At 43.1% G+C, this 17,175-nt stretch overlaps 1 protein-coding gene across 1 annotated transcript; it reads left to right on the forward strand.

The window, feature by feature from the left end:
• The first annotated feature begins 372 nt into the window (after positions 1–372).
• LOC140731213 (torsin-1A-like) lies at positions 373–17,175 on the forward strand. Its single transcript, XM_073052689.1, has 5 exons — positions 373–775; positions 6,103–6,368; positions 8,673–8,848; positions 12,235–12,362; positions 14,063–17,175. Exons 1-5 carry the CDS (start codon positions 625–627, stop codon positions 14,305–14,307), a joined length of 966 nt encoding a protein of 321 aa, XP_072908790.1. The 5' UTR covers positions 373–624; the 3' UTR covers positions 14,308–17,175.

Genomic DNA, 17,175 nt, shown 5'->3' on the forward strand with positions numbered 1-17,175 from the left:
GAACATTGACTTCTCTAACTTCTGTTAATGCCCCTCCTCCCCTTCTTACCCCATCCCTGATTTATTTATTTCTCCCCTCCTTTTTTTCTCTTTCTGCCCATCACTCTTTGCCTGTTCTCCATCTCCCTCTGGTGATCCCCTTCCGCTTTCTTTCTCCCGAGGCCTCCCGTCCCATGATCCTCTCCCTTCTCCAACTCTGCATCCCTTTTGCCAATCACCTCGCCAGCTCTTAGCTTCACCCCACCCCCTCCTGTCCTCTCCTATCATTTCGCATTTCCCCCTCCAACTTTCAAATCTCTTACTATCTCTTCTTTCAGGGTCTCGGCCTGAAACGTCGACAGTGCTTCTCCCTATAGATGCTGCCTGACCTGCTGTGTTCCACCAGCATTTTGTGTGTGTTGCTTGAATTGCCAGCATCTGCAGATTTCCTCGTGTTTGCTCGTCTTTCTGGTGTTTTGCGAGATAAAAAAGACTGCGGGTGAACACCGCCCTGGGTCGGACGTGCCCCTCAGTAACAACAAACCGACTTCCGCATGTTTGTCATTTCGCTTATGACGTCGTAGAAAGCGACAGGCCCGCGACTGCGCACGCGTATTAGGCGGCGCGGAGCAAACCAGTCCAGCAATGGAGCCGAAGAAATGGAAGTTGGGGCTGTGGTTGTTCTGTTTCCCCTTTGTTCCCGGTATTCTGTGCTGGGAGGTCGCGTTTCCTTTCCGCTCGATGTACTGTAAGCTCTCGGACTCCTGCACTTGCGCCTTCCAGGCTAAGCTGGATAGTAAGTAATCGTAAAGTCAAAAGGATTGGGGTCACCGTTATCCTCTGACAGTAGGAAGGAAACGTGAAATATAAACACTTTGCTTCTTCAGCCGTTACTTTTAATTTATATGAACATTTAATAATTTTAGGAATGTTTTATAAATGAATCATAATGAGGCAGTTTAATCTTCCTTTGGTGCAGGTAAGTACTCCTACCACTCTCACGACTATCGTCTTTTGGGGAGGAGGATTAATTTGGTAGAAAGTTGGGTCTGCTCTATCAATAATATGATCATAAGAACGGTTTGAAGCGTGATTGTTCATCAGTAAATCACCTGCCTCTGGATTCCCCAAAGGCTTTCCACTATCTTTGGGAAAAATTAGGTGTTTTGGTGTGAGAGAGGGGTAGGTTGGTGGGTGGGGGAAGGGGCTTATTTTGCCGTTGCTGTCTTGTTCAGTTTTGCTGTTGCTGCTTGTGTTATTTTGTGGAACATGCTATGTTGGATGTGTGGTGATGTGTGCGGGCTTCCCTCAGCTCATCCTTGTTAACGCAAGTGACGCACTTCACTGTATGCTGTGATGCACAGGTGACAGATAAATGAATCAGATCTCCTCTGTTCTGTTGATAGTGTACAGCCACGGAGTAGAATGGTAGTGGAAGGGGTACCCGCCCAGCAGACTGTTCGGTTCTGAATATTGCTGGGAGCCTTGAGGGTCCTTGTTGCTATTTCCTCACATCTCTGGTTTGTGCCGACATTAGTGATTTTAATTTTAAAGGGCCAGGTTTAATGGCCAGTGGTTCCATTTAAGTTGCTGGTCAATGCCTAACACTAATAATGTGGGCATGCTATTTTGATGCTGGAATGTGAGGCAACTATTGCGGCTGCCCCCAGCACATCCTTGTGTGTGTGGGTTGTTGACGAAAATGACACATTGCACTGTATGTTTCAATATACAAGTGATAAATAAATCCAAATCTTTACATGTTACTAGTAAGAAGTTCAGTGGCGCTGTTTAGGGTCAGGAATCGTTAGCGGGATCTGCTTAGTTTGTTTACTAACCAGAATCTAAGTATGACAAATTTTCACGACTTTGTAATAATTAATGAACTGGCTTAGAACTCTTTCTTGAAGAAATCTTGTAGCAATGAATTGGATCCAATGACTGGTATGTGTCATTTCTCTTTAGATTTTGGGAGCTCTGTCCTATGTCACTGAATGACCTTGGTATTGATACAGCTCCTTGGTGTAGTGATCCTTAAGAGGAATTTTCCACTGTTGCAGAATTCTGAATCAAAGCCAGAAAAAAATTTAGAGACAGTCAGAGAGCTTGATGACTGGCCGTTACTCACTTTTACTGATTGAGGGAACACGAATGGGATGGTAATTTGCTGCACTGAATTTACTACCTGTTTGTTCATAAGGTTCTCCTAAGCATCTTATCACAGTGTCCTTCTGTTGCTCTTGTCATAGAACAGGCCAGCCTCGAGAATGGGCAACTGTTGTGTGTGGGCCCCAGCGAGATGTTGTTGGGGCCCTGTAGTCTGCACTGTGTCTGCTTGATGCTGGGGGTGTGAAATTAATAGGGTAGACGTTGTGATGTGGGTGGCTGGGAAATGGTGAAGTTAGAATATTACAGCACAGTACAGGTCTTTTGGCCCATGATATTATCATGACCTAAGATCAATCTAACCTTTCTCTACCGCATAGCCCTTTTTTTTTAATCATCCATGTGCCAATCTAATAGTCTCTTAAATGCCCCTGATGTGTCTGCCTCTATCACCACCCCTGACAGCACCTTCCACACACTCACAACTCTGTCTATAAAACTTACTCTGACATCCCCCCCATCCATACTTTCCTCCAATCACCTTAAAATTATTCCCCATCGTATTAGCCATTTCTGTCCTGGGAGGAGATGTCCGGCTATCTATGTGATCCATGCCTCTTATCATTTTGTATGCCTCTGTCAAATTGCCTCCCTCCTTTACTCAGAGAAAAGCCCCAGCTCACTCAGGCTATGCTCTCTAATCGAGGCAGCACCAGGAAAATCTCCTCTGTGGTCATGATGATTAGCATATTTGTTTAAAAACTGTGAACTCTTCAGAAATCATGGTCAAGAATCCATGTTCTTCAGACAAACATTTCAAGATTTCAGTACTTTTTAAGATTCATTTACTTACCACGTGTACATCGAAATGTACAGTGAAATGTGTCGTTTCTGTTGACAGCCAACACGGCTTGATGCTGTGCTGGGACAGCTCAGTGTCACTACACGTACCAGTGCCAGTATGGCATGCCTACGCAGCTTAGAGGACCAAAGCAAACCAGAACACAACAGGCAGCAAAACAAGCCCCGTTCCTGTACATGCACCGTCTTCAAACCCCAAGACTTCTCAGGCCTCTAGCCTCCATTGGACTCAGAGTCTGATTCGGACCCAATGAAGCAGCGGAGGCTACCTCAGTAAATATATTCAAGACAAGGTCGGATAGATTTTTGCATTGTAGGGGATTTGGGGTTAATGGGGAAAAGGCAGGTAGGTGGAGGTGAGTCCATGGCCAGATCAGCCATGATCTTATTGAATGACGGAGCAGGCTCAACAGGTCAGATGGCCGACTCCTGCTCCTATTTTTTATGTTCAATGCATTCAATGCACCCTTGCTTCTCAAGGCACAGGAACACCAGGGAGACTGATGGAGGGTGTGGTGCTGGTTGTAGAATAGCGTTCTGCACATCGGGCTGCACGACCACTCTGCCAGGCTGAATTTGCCAGTCCAAATGTTAGTGCAGAGGGAACAACTGTGCAGAAATTTCAGACACACAGGAGGTTCTTCAGATGCTGGAAATCTTGAGCAATGCACACAAAATGTTGGAGGAACACAACAAGTCAGGATGCATCAGTGGAGGGGAATAAACAGTTGACATTTTGGGCTGAAACTGTTCATCAAGCTCTTGGTCTGAAACACTGACTGCTAATTCCCCGCTGTAGATGCTGCCTGACCTGCTTAGCTCCTCCAGCATTTTGAGTGCATTTACAGAAATTTCAAAGTCTTACTCTGTTGATACTTGATGGAACATTGATTCATTGATGTAAATCCAGTTTGCCCTCCATATTTGTCAACTGGATCAATTGCTTACGAATGATGTATTTGCAAGATCTGTTTGGTGGCACTTTAAATCTGCTCATGAGGAGTGGGAGTGCATCGTGTATAATCCAGACTGGGTCAGATCCATGACTTCTCTTCCTTTGGGGGGGGGGGGGGGAGTGCAGGCCAGGTTAGATCCATGGGTTCTCTCTCAGAGAGAGTGCAGGCTGCGTTGGATCCGTGGCATCTCTCCCTCGGGGAGAGTCCAGGCCGGTTTAGATCCATGACTTCTCTCTCTCGGAGAGAATCTAGGCTGGGTTAGATCCATGGGTTCTCTCTCTCAGAGAGAGTCCAGGCTGGGTTAGATCCATGGGTTCTCTCTCTCAGAGAGAGTCCAGGCTGGGTTAGATCCATGGACATTTGACCCCATTTTCTGAACATGGGGTCAAAAATGCTTCAAGTCCCCTGACGTGTTCATGGGATGTGGTTTCAACCAAAGGAAATCAGGAAGTATTGTAGTCAATATGCGTTCTTTGACGTGTGCACAAGTGGCCAAATCATTTTCTTTGTTGGTTTTTAAAGAAGTTTAAGTTTGTTCGTCACATGTACACAGAAACACACAGTGAAATGTGTCATTTACATCAACAGTACGAGGATTGTGCTGGAGGCAGCCCGCAAGTGTCGCCACGCTTCCAGTGCCAACGTAGCGTGCCCATGACCTACTAACCCTAAGCCGTATGTCTTTGGAGTGTGGGAGGAAATGTGGGCTCTAGGAGGGTTAGATCAACACAGTCCAGGGAAGAATGTAAAAACTCCTCATAAACAGTGGCAGGAATTGAACCCTGATCTCACAGCTGGCATGGTGAAGTGTCACATTAACAGCCACCCTCGGCAGACTGCTCTCAGCAGACCTTTACACGATACAGTTCCAGCACAACTCACTGCGCAGTGATTAGAAAGTGAACCTTGTCCCCAATCCCAAGGCCATTGAAGCTGATTATAACGAAGGTCTGAATTACACCTAGAGTCTGCAGTTGCTCACAAAATGAACTGCCTAAGCTAGATCAAAATCTCTTTTATGGCTTTGTGCATGTAAATTCGTCAGCCTCTGATATTTGGATACTGGGATACACTCTTGTGAAGTGCACTCATTTCAACATGCTGCAGCATATCTGTGTGAACTTGAGGAGAAAATAGAAACACTTTACGGACACAAAGTCCGCAGATGCTGGAAATCCAAGTAGCGCACGCACACACAAAATGCTGGAGGAACTCAGTAGGTCTGGTAGCATCCATGGAAATGAATAAACAGTCGATGATTTGGGCCGAGAGTCGAAACCTGAAGAAGGGTCTCGGCCCGAAATGTTTATTCATTTTCATAGATGCTGCCTGACCTGCTGATTTTCTCCAACACTTCACCGAGCGAGATTCAGTTCCCACTGTGACCCTGTGGGTTTCCTCCAGCTGCTCCGGTTTCCTTCCATATTCCAAACGCTTATGGGTTAGGGTTAGTAAGTTGTGGGTTTGCTATGTTGGTGCCGGAAGCAAGGTGATATTTACGGGCTGCCCCCGGCACATTCTGGTACTGAGTTGACACAAACAACACATTTCACTGTATGCTTCACTGTATAAAGCTAATCTTTCAATTGTTAATAGTGACATGGATTAACAATGCACGCTCAATAACCGCTTTATTGAGTATAGGAATGGAACCAGGTGGAGTCTGCTGCTGTAGACCATCCATTTCGAGGTTTGACATGTTGTGCTCACTGCGCACTGCTGTTGTAACATGTGGTTATTTGAGTTACTGTCACCTTCCTATCAGCTTGAACCAGTCTGGCCATTCTCCTCTGACCTCTCTCATTAACATTAACCTCTCTTGCCCACAGAACTGCCTCTCACTGGATTTTTTTTTTGTATTTTTGCACCATTCTCTGTGAATTTTAGAGACTGTTGTGCAAAAAAATCTCAAGAGATTTGGAGTTTTTGAGATACTCAAACCACCCCATCTGGCACCAAGAATCATTCCATGGTCAAAGCCACTTGGGTCACATTTCTACCCATTCTGTGTTGTATGAACAGCTGGACCTCTTGACCATGTCTCCATGCTTTTGTGCATTGAGTTGCTGCCACATGATTGGCTGATTAGATATTTGTATTAACAAGTAGGTGAGAGGCTTGCCTAATAAGGTGGCCACAGAGCATATATAAAACACAGTCTCCCAATTTAATGTTCTTTGTGAACCTTTCTTCCCTCCAGGTCTGGAACTTGATCTGTGCCGTCACGTGTACGGGCAGCATATAGCACGAGAGGTGATCATTGGCGCCATTAGGAAGTTTGCAGAAAACCAGGCACCATTGAAGCCGCTTGTGTTGTCATTCCATGGCTGGTCAGGGACTGGGAAAAGCTACGTCACCTCGTTGTTGATGAGGAATTTGTACCGGAAAGGAATGAAAAGTATCTACGTGCACCAGTTTGTGCCCACCTTACACTTTCCCCATGCCGGCCAGCTCCATTTGTACAAGGTGAGGCAGTTCTTGCTGAGGGCTGATTATACACTTACAGCTGGTCATTATGGCCAAAGTAGTTAGGTTGTTGGGTTGGTAATCTTTGATGTTATTTCAGCAGTATTCCTTTGTATTCCCTGCTCTCATACTGCAGTGGACTCTGTGCCATCAGAAGTGAAAGTAATGTTGTACTAGTTAAAATAATACATTTGCCTGGCTGGCTACCCAGTCCTGTACTGCCCTGTTGCCTCGGAGGCTCAGGACAACACGATCTAGCCTCCCCTGAAGTGTTTCTAAACAGGCTTTTCACAAAGACCAACACCGTCACAAGCACTCCTGAAGTACATTCGGTGGCCACGTTATTAGGTACCTTCTCAGTGAGTTTTGTTGAGAAGCTGGATAGCTGCAGGAAAGAACCTTGTGTAATCCTAGTGGTGATGGACCTGTAGCGTCTCCCTGATGGCAGTCTGGTGAATAGGTGACTGCTAGGGTCGCTATTGTGACTGTGACCAAGTCACTGGAGAAGCTGGTGGGATATAAAAGTTTTTATTCATCACGACAAACAGACACTCTCCTGGAGACCCTCCCAAACTCTCAGTACATCATATTCTTATACCCTTAACATCAAAGATAAGTCAGTGATTCAATAGAATTTCCTTAGTGACAATGACATTGTTTACTTCAGTATTTTATGTCTGACCAATAGTTCCTTCCTAGTAGAGTACATTTTAGTCAAATATTTCAGGAATATTAATACACTATAGTTGGGACAAAATAATTCACACAGATTGTCAGAAAGCTTCTGAGGACAGAGAATCAAATGTCCAAGATGAGTGTTGTGAAGGCTTGTCTGAGTTCACAAATATCCCAGTTATTGCTGGAGTAAATGCCCTTATGGCCATCCTTGATAAGTTAGGTGACAAAATTTTGTCTGGTCTGGATCCCTGGAAGAAGGGTGCAAAGTAACTTAGCCCATAGTTGCCAGATTTGATGCAGGCCAATTAAGCTAAAACCATTGTCTTATGTTTTGCTATGGTCACTTCACTTTGCAAACCCTATTAGCAGCCAGACCCTTGCTGTGGGCCGGCAGTCCGTGTACTGTAGATATTGCTATTTGTTCGCAAGCCTCCTTTCAACTTGAGCCTGGTTATTGGATTGCAATTTGCATTAAGAATTGAAGATTGGTTCTTATTTGAATTAATATCTGCAATATTCACATAATTCCATAGCTCCCGAATGATCCAGAACAATCACCGTACTGTAATAAGTAAATGAGGGTGGCACGGTAGTGTACAGTTAGCGCAACCCTTTATAGCAGCGGCTGTGAGAGTGTGTTTGATTCCTGCTGCTGTGTGTAAGGAGTCTGTACGTTCTCCTTGTGACTGCGTGGGCTTCCTCTGGGTGCTCCAGTTTCCTCCCACAGTCCAAAGACGTACCTGTTAGGGTTAGTAAGTAGTGGGCATGCTGTGTTGGCCCCAGAGGCATGTGCCAGCACAATCCTTGCTACACAATTTGACACAAAGACAACGTATTTCACTGTACGTTTCAATGTTTAAGTGTACAGGAGTCTTACACTGTACAAAAATCTTTTTCATTTTTATATATGTGTATGTGTATATATACACAGAAAAAAACAAATTTCATGACCTATGTGCGTTATGATAAACCTGATTCTGATATGGGACTCTATTGTGGACTGAGGGTGGCATAGGGGCAGGGAGAGGGGAATCATGGTTGGGAAAAGGGGAAGGGAGAGGGGAAAGTGCGGGAGCACCAGAGACATTCTGTAACGATCAATAAACCAGTTGCTTGGAATCAAATGAGCTTGCCTGGTGTCTCAGGGCTGGGTGTGTCTGCACCCACGACACCTCTGCCCCACCACTCCTTTGCCAGCTGTCCCACACCCCTCCCGTGGTGCTCCCCCCTCGCCATTCCGAGCATCCTTTCCTCCCGCCAGATTTACAAACTCACTCTCCACTCCACGTTTACAAATACAGTATTGTGCAAAAGCCTTAGGCACCCTCGCACAGTTTTGCACAGTACTCTGCATGTGACAAATAAAGCTAATCTTTTTTTAATGGATTTTATGTACATATTTTATTTCTGCCTATCCTTCACCTATTACATTAACTTGCTTTTTCCTCTGAAGTTTGGGAGAATTTAGTGTAGTTTCTGTCTGTTAGACTGGCTTGATGTTGTGAGGGAATTGACCTGGTTTCCTGTATATTCATCTGCTTACAGTGGGTCATGTTTCCTTGCCCTAGTTACAGCTCACTGGTTGATGCAGCATTGTAAAACGTTTGCTTCATTTCACACTCTCAGGAGCAGCTGAAAACGTGGATCGCCAGTAACCTGAGCGACTGCAGTAGATCGGTGTTCATTTTTGACGAAATGGATAAGATGCATCCTGGTCTAATCGATGCGATCAAACCCTTCTTGGGAAACTCACATGTTATGTATGGAACAAATTATCGGAAGGCAATATTTATTTTTATAAGGTAAGTTGTTGATGCGGGTTTGATTTAAATATTTAAGAGAAATTTGGAATGTACGTGGATGGGAGGGTAATGGTCCTGGTGCATGTTGATGGACTAGTCAGATTAATAATTCAGCACAGACTAGATGGACCAAAGGGCCTGTTTCTGAGCTGTTGTATTCTATGACTCTTCCACGTCTCTTAAGTGCTGTGAGCTTACCATAACCTAATATTAACAATATTCTAAAGCACAGAGGAAAACATTTAACCTTCAAGTGATTAATCCAGTCAGTCTCTAACTACCTCAATCCTAAGGAAAGAGCACCAGCCTTTCCTAGAGTTTGCTTTTCCCAGGATAATTACGGTAAATATTTTTTAAGACCATAAGACGTAGGAGCACAGTTAACCCTGCCATTCCATCATGGCTGATTTATTATCCCTCTCAACCCCATTCTCCTGCCTTCTCCCCGTAACCTTTGATGCCTTTAGTAATCAAGAACCTATCAACCCTTTGTTTTAAATGTACCAATGACTTGGCCTTTACAGCCGTCGGTGGCAATGAATTCCACAAATTCATTACCCCGTGGCTAAAGAAATTTCCTCTCATCTCTGTTCTAAAGGGACGTCCCTCTATTGTGAGGCTGTGCCCTCTGGTGTGATTTATACACCTTCACCAGTGTTACTTTTTTAATGGTATCTAGCAGTTCTCTGCAGAGTTTCCATTAGGTCAAAGTATATTTATTATCAAAGTACATGTGTGTCACCATATACAGCCCTGGGATTTCATTTTATAACCACTGATGCTGCGTTGTATGTTAATCCTGCTAATGGATTTTACCAGGATGCAGCCTGGACCAGAGACATGCCTTATGGAGACAGGTTGAGCAAGCTAGGGCTTTTCTCTTTGGAGCGAAGGATGATGAGCGGTCACTTATTAGAGGTGTACAAGGTGATAAAAGGCATAGATTGCATGGATAGCCAAAGATTTATTTTCCCCAGGGTGGAAATAGGCAATACAAAGGGGTGTAATTTCATGGTGATTGGAGGAAAGTATGTGTGTGGGGATGTGTAGGGAGGTAAGTTCTTTACGCAGAGGGTACTGGCTGTGTGGAACGCGCTGCTGGTGGTAGAGGCAGATGCATTAGGGGCATTGAAGAAAATGGAGGGCGATATAAGAGGGAAGGGTTAAATTGATCTTGGAGCAGGTTTAAAGGTTGGCACAGTATTGTGGGCCGAAAGGCCTGTACTGAGGTGTTCTATTTTCAGAGAGCAGATCAGCACAGATAGAGCCCCCTTACCCCAATGGGTGTGTGGCCGACCATGGTACCCACCCCATAGTCCCAGTTTCCTGCATTTGGCCCATTTCTCTCTAAGTTCACCCCTACATCTACTTCTCCAGGAGCTTCTTAAATTATTATACTATGCTCAACCACTACTTGCAGCTGATTCCATATCATCACTACCCTCTGTGTGAAAAAAGTTGCCCTTCACGTCCCTTTTAAATCTTCTTTCATCCTAAAAATATGTCCCCTAATTTTGAACTCTGGGACCCCTGGAGAAAAGACTGTTACTATCTACCTTACCTATGCCCTCATAATTTTAAAGATTCCTTTAAGATCACCCCTCATCCTCCTATGTCCCATTGAACAAGACCAGCATGGTGAACCTTTCTTTATAACGCAGGCCCTGCAGTCCTGGCAACATTCTCAACAATCTTTTCAGTTTTACCACAGTAAATATTAAAAGCTACTGATTGTTGACTTGTTCCTGAGTGGATTCAAAATGTAGTCTTCACAAACTTGGAAAGCTGCATTTGGAAATGGCCAGATCACATACAAAATGTGTTTTAAATGTTACACTACTTGGATCTGGTGATGTTGATCAGAGGTTCTTTGGAAGACAACAAAGAGGTATAAAACTTGGTGGTTACAGTTGTTACATTAAGTGTTACAATAGCAAACAATTAAAAGACTAACACAAAGTCGTGCTGTTTGATACTCAGTCTAGACATAAACAACATTTCAATGATAACAATTAACCTATAAAATACCAGAATCAAGTGGCATCATACCTGCTCCAGAAAAACTGAGAAGCTTCTAAAAAAAATACAGAATCAGCTATACTTACTGAACAATGACATAGGGGATTAAATGTAAAAATACAAGCAGAGGAAAGCTAAACTACAGGGAAAATTACTAGAAAAATAACAATTCTGCACCCTAATCCAACAACTAGAAACACGAACCTGGTTGCAGAGGATTAGAGATTGCTCAGGATCACTCCTGAGCTCAGTAACAGATTCTGTGTCTTTGGGCTCATTAACGTTTCACTAATGAAATATCTCAGAACCAGTTCAATAAGATCTTGATTACTATCCTCTGCATGAAAATGCTGTTCTTCATCTTCACTCACCACAACACTGAACTGATCACTGATCGCAACCTGTGGATTCAGTTTCAAGGGCTCTACAACTCATGTTCTCTGTATTATCTATCTATCTTTGTTTCATTTTGTATTTTCACAGTTTGTCAGTTGTAGTTCTTCATTTCCATTGTACTTCTCTGTTCTAAAATGAATTTCATGAAATATTTGGCGACATACATGTACTTAGATAATAAATTTATTTTGAACTTTGAACTTAATGTCCCTTTTAAATCTTCCCCCCTCACCTTAAATCTATGGCTACTAGTTCTGGAATCCTTTACGCTGGGGAAAACACTGTTACCATCGACTTTACCTATGTTTCTCATAAATTTTAAACACTTCTATAAGCTTATATGCAGGTGCTGCAGTTTCTTCCCACAGTCCAAAGACAAACTGATTGATCGGTTAATTGGTCATTGTGAATTGTCGTGTGATTAGGCAAGATTAAATCAGGGTTTGCTGGGTGGTGTGGCTCGAAAAGCTGCAAGGGCCTGTTTCATGCTGTATCTCAATACATAAGATTGTTATGTATTGTAACTTCAAAACATTAAAATTAATTCAAAGGAAGATGAGGAAGTCCAATAATGTGAGTCTATCTTCGAGTTTAAGCGAGGTGCACACGTATCATGTCGTAGTGTGATGTATGCAATTAACATATTTTTACATATCCTTAATTATTTAAATGAACAAGAAAACTTAAACAATATCTATGCACAATTACTTCTATTTAACTGAAATATTAAATACACAACAACATCATCTCTCATTCTCCTTTGTTCCAAGGAATAAGACTAGTCTGGTCAAACTCTCCCTGTAACTCTTTTTAAATCTTTCAATATGACCTTGGTCCACATATTTGGTCTTTGCCCCCTATCTCTTAACAGCCTGGTTTATGTATATGACTTGGTGTTTGTGGCCTCTGCCATAAACAGCTGACGAGAGTGTGCACTCAGCTCACTGTGTGTGATTGTGTTTTGTAATCAGCAATGCAGGAGGCGAGCAGATCAATCAGATGGCGCTGGAGTTTTGGAAGAATGGCAAGGACCGGGAAGACATTCAGTTGGAAGATCTAGAGTCCCACATCTCCAGTGCTGTTTTCAGAAACAAAAACAGTAAGTCTTTATGTGAAAGGGCATTTGACCTCCTCAGGCACCAGTATTAACCCTGAGAAAGAGAGACACAGGCATTCAGTCCACTGTCTGTGCTGACTATATAACACCTATTTACACAAATCATTCTTGTTCTCCCCTATTTCCCATGAACTTCTTTTGAGGAAGATAGTTCCAAAGAATAGTGATACATTGAGGAGAGAAATGTGGCCTCATCTCTGTCTTAAATGGGTGATACTATATTGTCAAACAGTGACCATTTCTTCTCCCACAAGAGAAAACATTTCATTCAAACAGTCCATCAAACACTACTGTTCATCCCAGCAGTTCGACATCCCTTACTCCCTCCACAGAGAGCGGAGACGAGCAGCCGACGTTTCAATGTTACATTTTGTCCATAGTGCTGCTTTATTTTGAGAATCGGCAGCAACCTCTCACTCCCCATCTGATCCCTCTTCTAAATTCCAGCAGATTTAAGCTTAGCCTGCCCAATTTATATCAGAACGACTGCCGCCTGGAGTAGGCAGGTTGTCCATGGGATAGAAAGTCAGGTAGGAATAAAGTAAGTGAGACCAAATGCGTTGATGCAACAATTAGAATCAGAGCATGTTTCTTTAATCTGTGTTGTGTGTTGCAAAGCTGTGGAATATGCCCATCCAGCCAGACCAAACCCATAGGACGGAAACAGCTGATTAAAATGACAGTAAGATGAAGTGGCCAGATCTGGTTACTGACAGAAAAAGAGAACGGGTTACCTAAAGTTTGAGAATTCAAAATTGAATCCCACACACGCTCAGCCTGCTGGAGGAGCTCAGCAGGTCAGGCAGCATCTATGGACTAGAATAAACAGTCGACATTCCCAGCTGGCACCCTTCTTTATTACTGGGAAAAAACCAAAATAGGAAGGGAGCACAAGCTGGTAGATGATGGGAGAGAGCATGTGAGGGGGTGTGGGGGAGGGGAGATGAAGTCAGAAGCTGGGAGGTCATAGGTGAATGGGATAAAGGGCTGAAGAAGAAGGAATCTGATAGGAGAGGGCAATGGGCCTAGATCTAATCATTCACAAAGACCATTATTCCTCCACTCTAAATATCATGAAACCTTCAGTATTCACATCCCAATTTATAGCCCTTCATAAATTCTCTGATTTTTATTTATTGCCATAAGTTCTTGGATCATATTTACTGAAAATTGCATTGTCTGATCCTCCAAGAGGACCACGACCTTGTTGCTGGGTTTGGAGGCTTGCATGCCTCAAAGAGCTGAGGAGCTGTGTTGGCTGGAGTCAGGGCCTTGCGCTTTGGCTTTTGGTCAGGTCACCCATGTCAAACAGGTCAAAGGGGAGAGGCCACACTCAGAGGTCTACTGGTCCTCCAGGTTCGGGAGGGGGGTGGTGTTGAGCTCAGAGGTAACACTCTTAACTGGTCAAAAATCAATTGTTACAGCAATGAAGAATCTTTCTATACAGACGGTAATAGAGGACCTTCTTTGCCTAATGGACAGTTGCACTGTCAGATCAATGGTTATGCTTCAAATGCCATGTGAATTCAGCTAAAAAGCTTTTGGTTTTGATATTTAACCTGCAGCCTTTTCTACTATTTTACACTTAAAACATGGCTGATTTACTCCTGGACATTGCAAGTGGTGTAATGGGTTTTTGGTCTTGAGTTGTTGACTTAATGTGTATCTGCGTTTGTTTCCAGGTGGGTTCTGGAATTCCGACATCATAAACGAAGAGCTGGTCGATTATTTTGTGCCATTTCTACCCCTGAAGCAGAAACATGTGAAGGAGTGCGTGAAGAGCGAGATGCTTTCCAGGGGCATCGATCCTAGAAATGATATCATCACAGAAGTGGTGAACTCCATGAACTTCTTCCCAGAGGATGAGAAACTGTTTTCTCAAACTGGCTGCAAGACTGTGTCTACCAAGCTGGACTTCAGCTTATAAGGAATGTTGTCAAAACATTCATGGGAATATTTCAGAGAACCCTTTGTTTCCTGGCCGATAGAAAGAGAAGACTGTGTCGTTTGTCAGTCTAAGTAATTTGGTGATTTATATTTAACTTTTAAATTAATGTCCTGTTTTAAGGACTTTATTCCTGAGTTTCAAAATAAGAAAGTTTACTTTATTTTTAAAATTATTTGATATATCAAATTGTTTAACCGATTCAGGAAAAAGAAATGGAATATCCTGTGTTCATTAAGAATCTGTATGCAAAATCAGAATCCTGATTTGTACCCTGAATCAGATTTTCAGGAATGGGATGATGAATGGTGGATCCACCTCTGTCTCCAGGATGTTCTGACGGGGTGCCAGCCAGTGAGGTGCATTTCAAAAACACATGATTCTGCAGATGTTGAACTCAGAATGTATACAGACCCCAGCGCACACACTGTGGTCCTCATAGGGGCTGGTCAGATACATACAGGCAAGATTCCCTTGAACAGTGTAGCTATTTCTGAATTCCTTAATGATCAGTCTTGCTTCAGTTGGAAGTGGTTAGTCCAATAAGGCAGGTAGACATGACTGCCAGCTTGTGTAGATTCATAATGGCCTGCATAACATAAAGTAGCACTGCTCTTTAGGAAGAGATCCTGAGCAGGCATACAAATGAACAATTGCTATAAATCTGAAACAAACTGGGCTTCCAAAGGAAATTAGTTTAAATATTTGCATAAGAGTCTTCCCTGTGAGATTGTATATGGGAGAATGTATTCACTGTATCTGGTATAAGTAACTTGATTTACTCTTGGCTTTAAGTCCTGTTTCAGAGACACCTCTTATTGCTCCAGGAGGTAACTAGTGAAGGTGGAAACAAACATCAGGCCAAACAACATCTGTACAAGCAGCAGGCTAGTTTTACATCTAATCCTGCCCAGGTTACCGTTCCCTCAGAGAAAGTGGAGGGATGTTAACAGTGAGACTGTATGGGGGTCAGTAAGAAGGCATGGAAAATCGTGGGTGTATATCGGCGTGTTGGCAGACGTTAGACACAGAGTCACTATCCATCACTTGTCCTGCCCAAATCTCGAGGACAGAGGCTTTGATCTCTGACCATTGCCACAAGATTATGGACATCTTAGGGTAGGAACAGACCCACTTACTTCGGTTCCTGGAGCATTGGCCTGAGTCTCCATTTCTCAAGTCCCCATAAGTATTTTTTCCTGGAGGGCAGATAGGAAGATTGAGAGGTATGTGCCTTGATTTGACATTGCTACTAATTGGGAACCTAGCAGCCAGATTATCGAGTGTAGATAAACCCACAGCCTGCATGGAGACTATTTAATATCCAAGTATTGAAATAATTTTGGGCAAGTGTTATTATTTTTGTGTGGTATATTTAATAATCAGTCATCTGTGGGCATTGAATATGAAGGATTTCTATGTCGGCTAATGGGTGTCAGATATTTAATTGCTCCAATAGCTTCTAACCACTGGTATCACTGAGGTTATATTTTTCGCATGGCGAGTGAAGAGGACAGTCAGAATTCCTTATTTTGGGGAGTGGGATACAATGGAGAGACTGGTCAGGGCTTCACAGAAGGGGATTGAAAGCTGGACAGGAATAACGGGAGGGGGGAGAGGTGGAGACTGAATGAGGAGACGATTGAAGGGTGTGGTTTTGGGAGGCTTCTTTGAAAATCGAGCAGCCTTACGTGAGCAAATCCCACAAGAGCTGCTGCCTTTCCAAGAGATCGTGTAACCATTTGCCACGAGTTGCTTTTTTGTCCACTAACCTTGTGAAGATGAGAAGCTCCAGTTACACGTTTGTCCCTGCCCGCTCTGTAACAAATTGTGATGCTTTGACAGCAGTCGATCATAACACACACATTCCTAGCTATCCGTTTTCAATCAGGTGTACTTTATATTATAAAATGTAGCAAAAATATTTGCCACCCAGAATTGGCACACCAACAGTGGCACTTCAAGGTACTTTAAGGTTGCAGTTTTGCTGAAATAATGATCTTCAGTGTATTTGTGTGTACGTGCTTACCTTGGGCGTTGGCATATGATAGTGCACACCTCTGTATTCTGGCTGAGGAGGATTCTCTTTCCACTTCTTCTGTGGCTTCTTCATGAGCTGGATGTGTTTTCTCTTGCTACACGTGGCACATCAGACCAACTTAAACCAGTCAGGTTAATCTTCCTTTTAAACAGTTATGAAATACTTGGTGCCAAGTGTATAATACTCTCAAAGTGATTATTCATAATCAGAGCTCACTTTTTTATTAAGCCTATCTCCCCTACAGGGGCGTGGGCCGCTGACAGCAGCTTGTCAGAGTCCCTTGTCCTAGGACAGTCTTTCAAGTTGTCCCCAGGTGTAGCCCACTTTTAAAGATCTTTCCTCTCCCAGGGATGAGGTCTTTGGAGCTTCTATTGGTGTTTCTATAGCATTGTCTTTTTTCTAATGGGATGGGGTTACTAACAATGCTGTAACAGCTGGGCTTCAGACCATCTATGGCGGAGCTGGTGTTCACCTTACTCAAATCTAAACCTGAATATCTGCTTTTGTAAAATGACAATTTCTGTGATACAGAGTGGTTTAAAAAAACTAAATCTGAATGTGTATACTCTGATATGTTATATGTTTGTACATTCTGAAATGGTTCTGTTTAATACTTTCATATTTCAGATCCTTTATATTTTGAGTGAGTTTATGCCATTAGGAGAAATCAATAGAAGTTGATCATCTTCTGCCCTTGTATTGACATGTTTACATTTATAAGTAATTTTTAAATAGTCATCGTGCAATACTCTTTTTATAAAATAATTCAAATGCCAGTCTGTTTATAAAATCATGAAGGACAGAGTAAA

Source organism: Hemitrygon akajei, chromosome 7 (genome assembly GCF_048418815.1).
Source record: "Hemitrygon akajei chromosome 7, sHemAka1.3, whole genome shotgun sequence".
Lineage (NCBI taxonomy): Eukaryota > Metazoa > Chordata > Chondrichthyes > Myliobatiformes > Dasyatidae > Hemitrygon > Hemitrygon akajei.

Coding starts and splice junctions, on each gene's coding strand:
- LOC140731213 (XM_073052689.1), top strand. CDS start 625: ATGGAGCCGAAGAAATGGAAGTTGGGGCTGTGGTTGTTCTGTTTCCCC. Junction 6,369..8,672: donor GCCAGCTCCATTTGTACAAG/GTGAGGCAGTTC, acceptor TCACACTCTCAG/GAGCAGCTGAAAACGTGGAT. Junction 12,363..14,062: donor TGTTTTCAGAAACAAAAACA/GTAAGTCTTTAT, acceptor GTTTGTTTCCAG/GTGGGTTCTGGAATTCCGAC.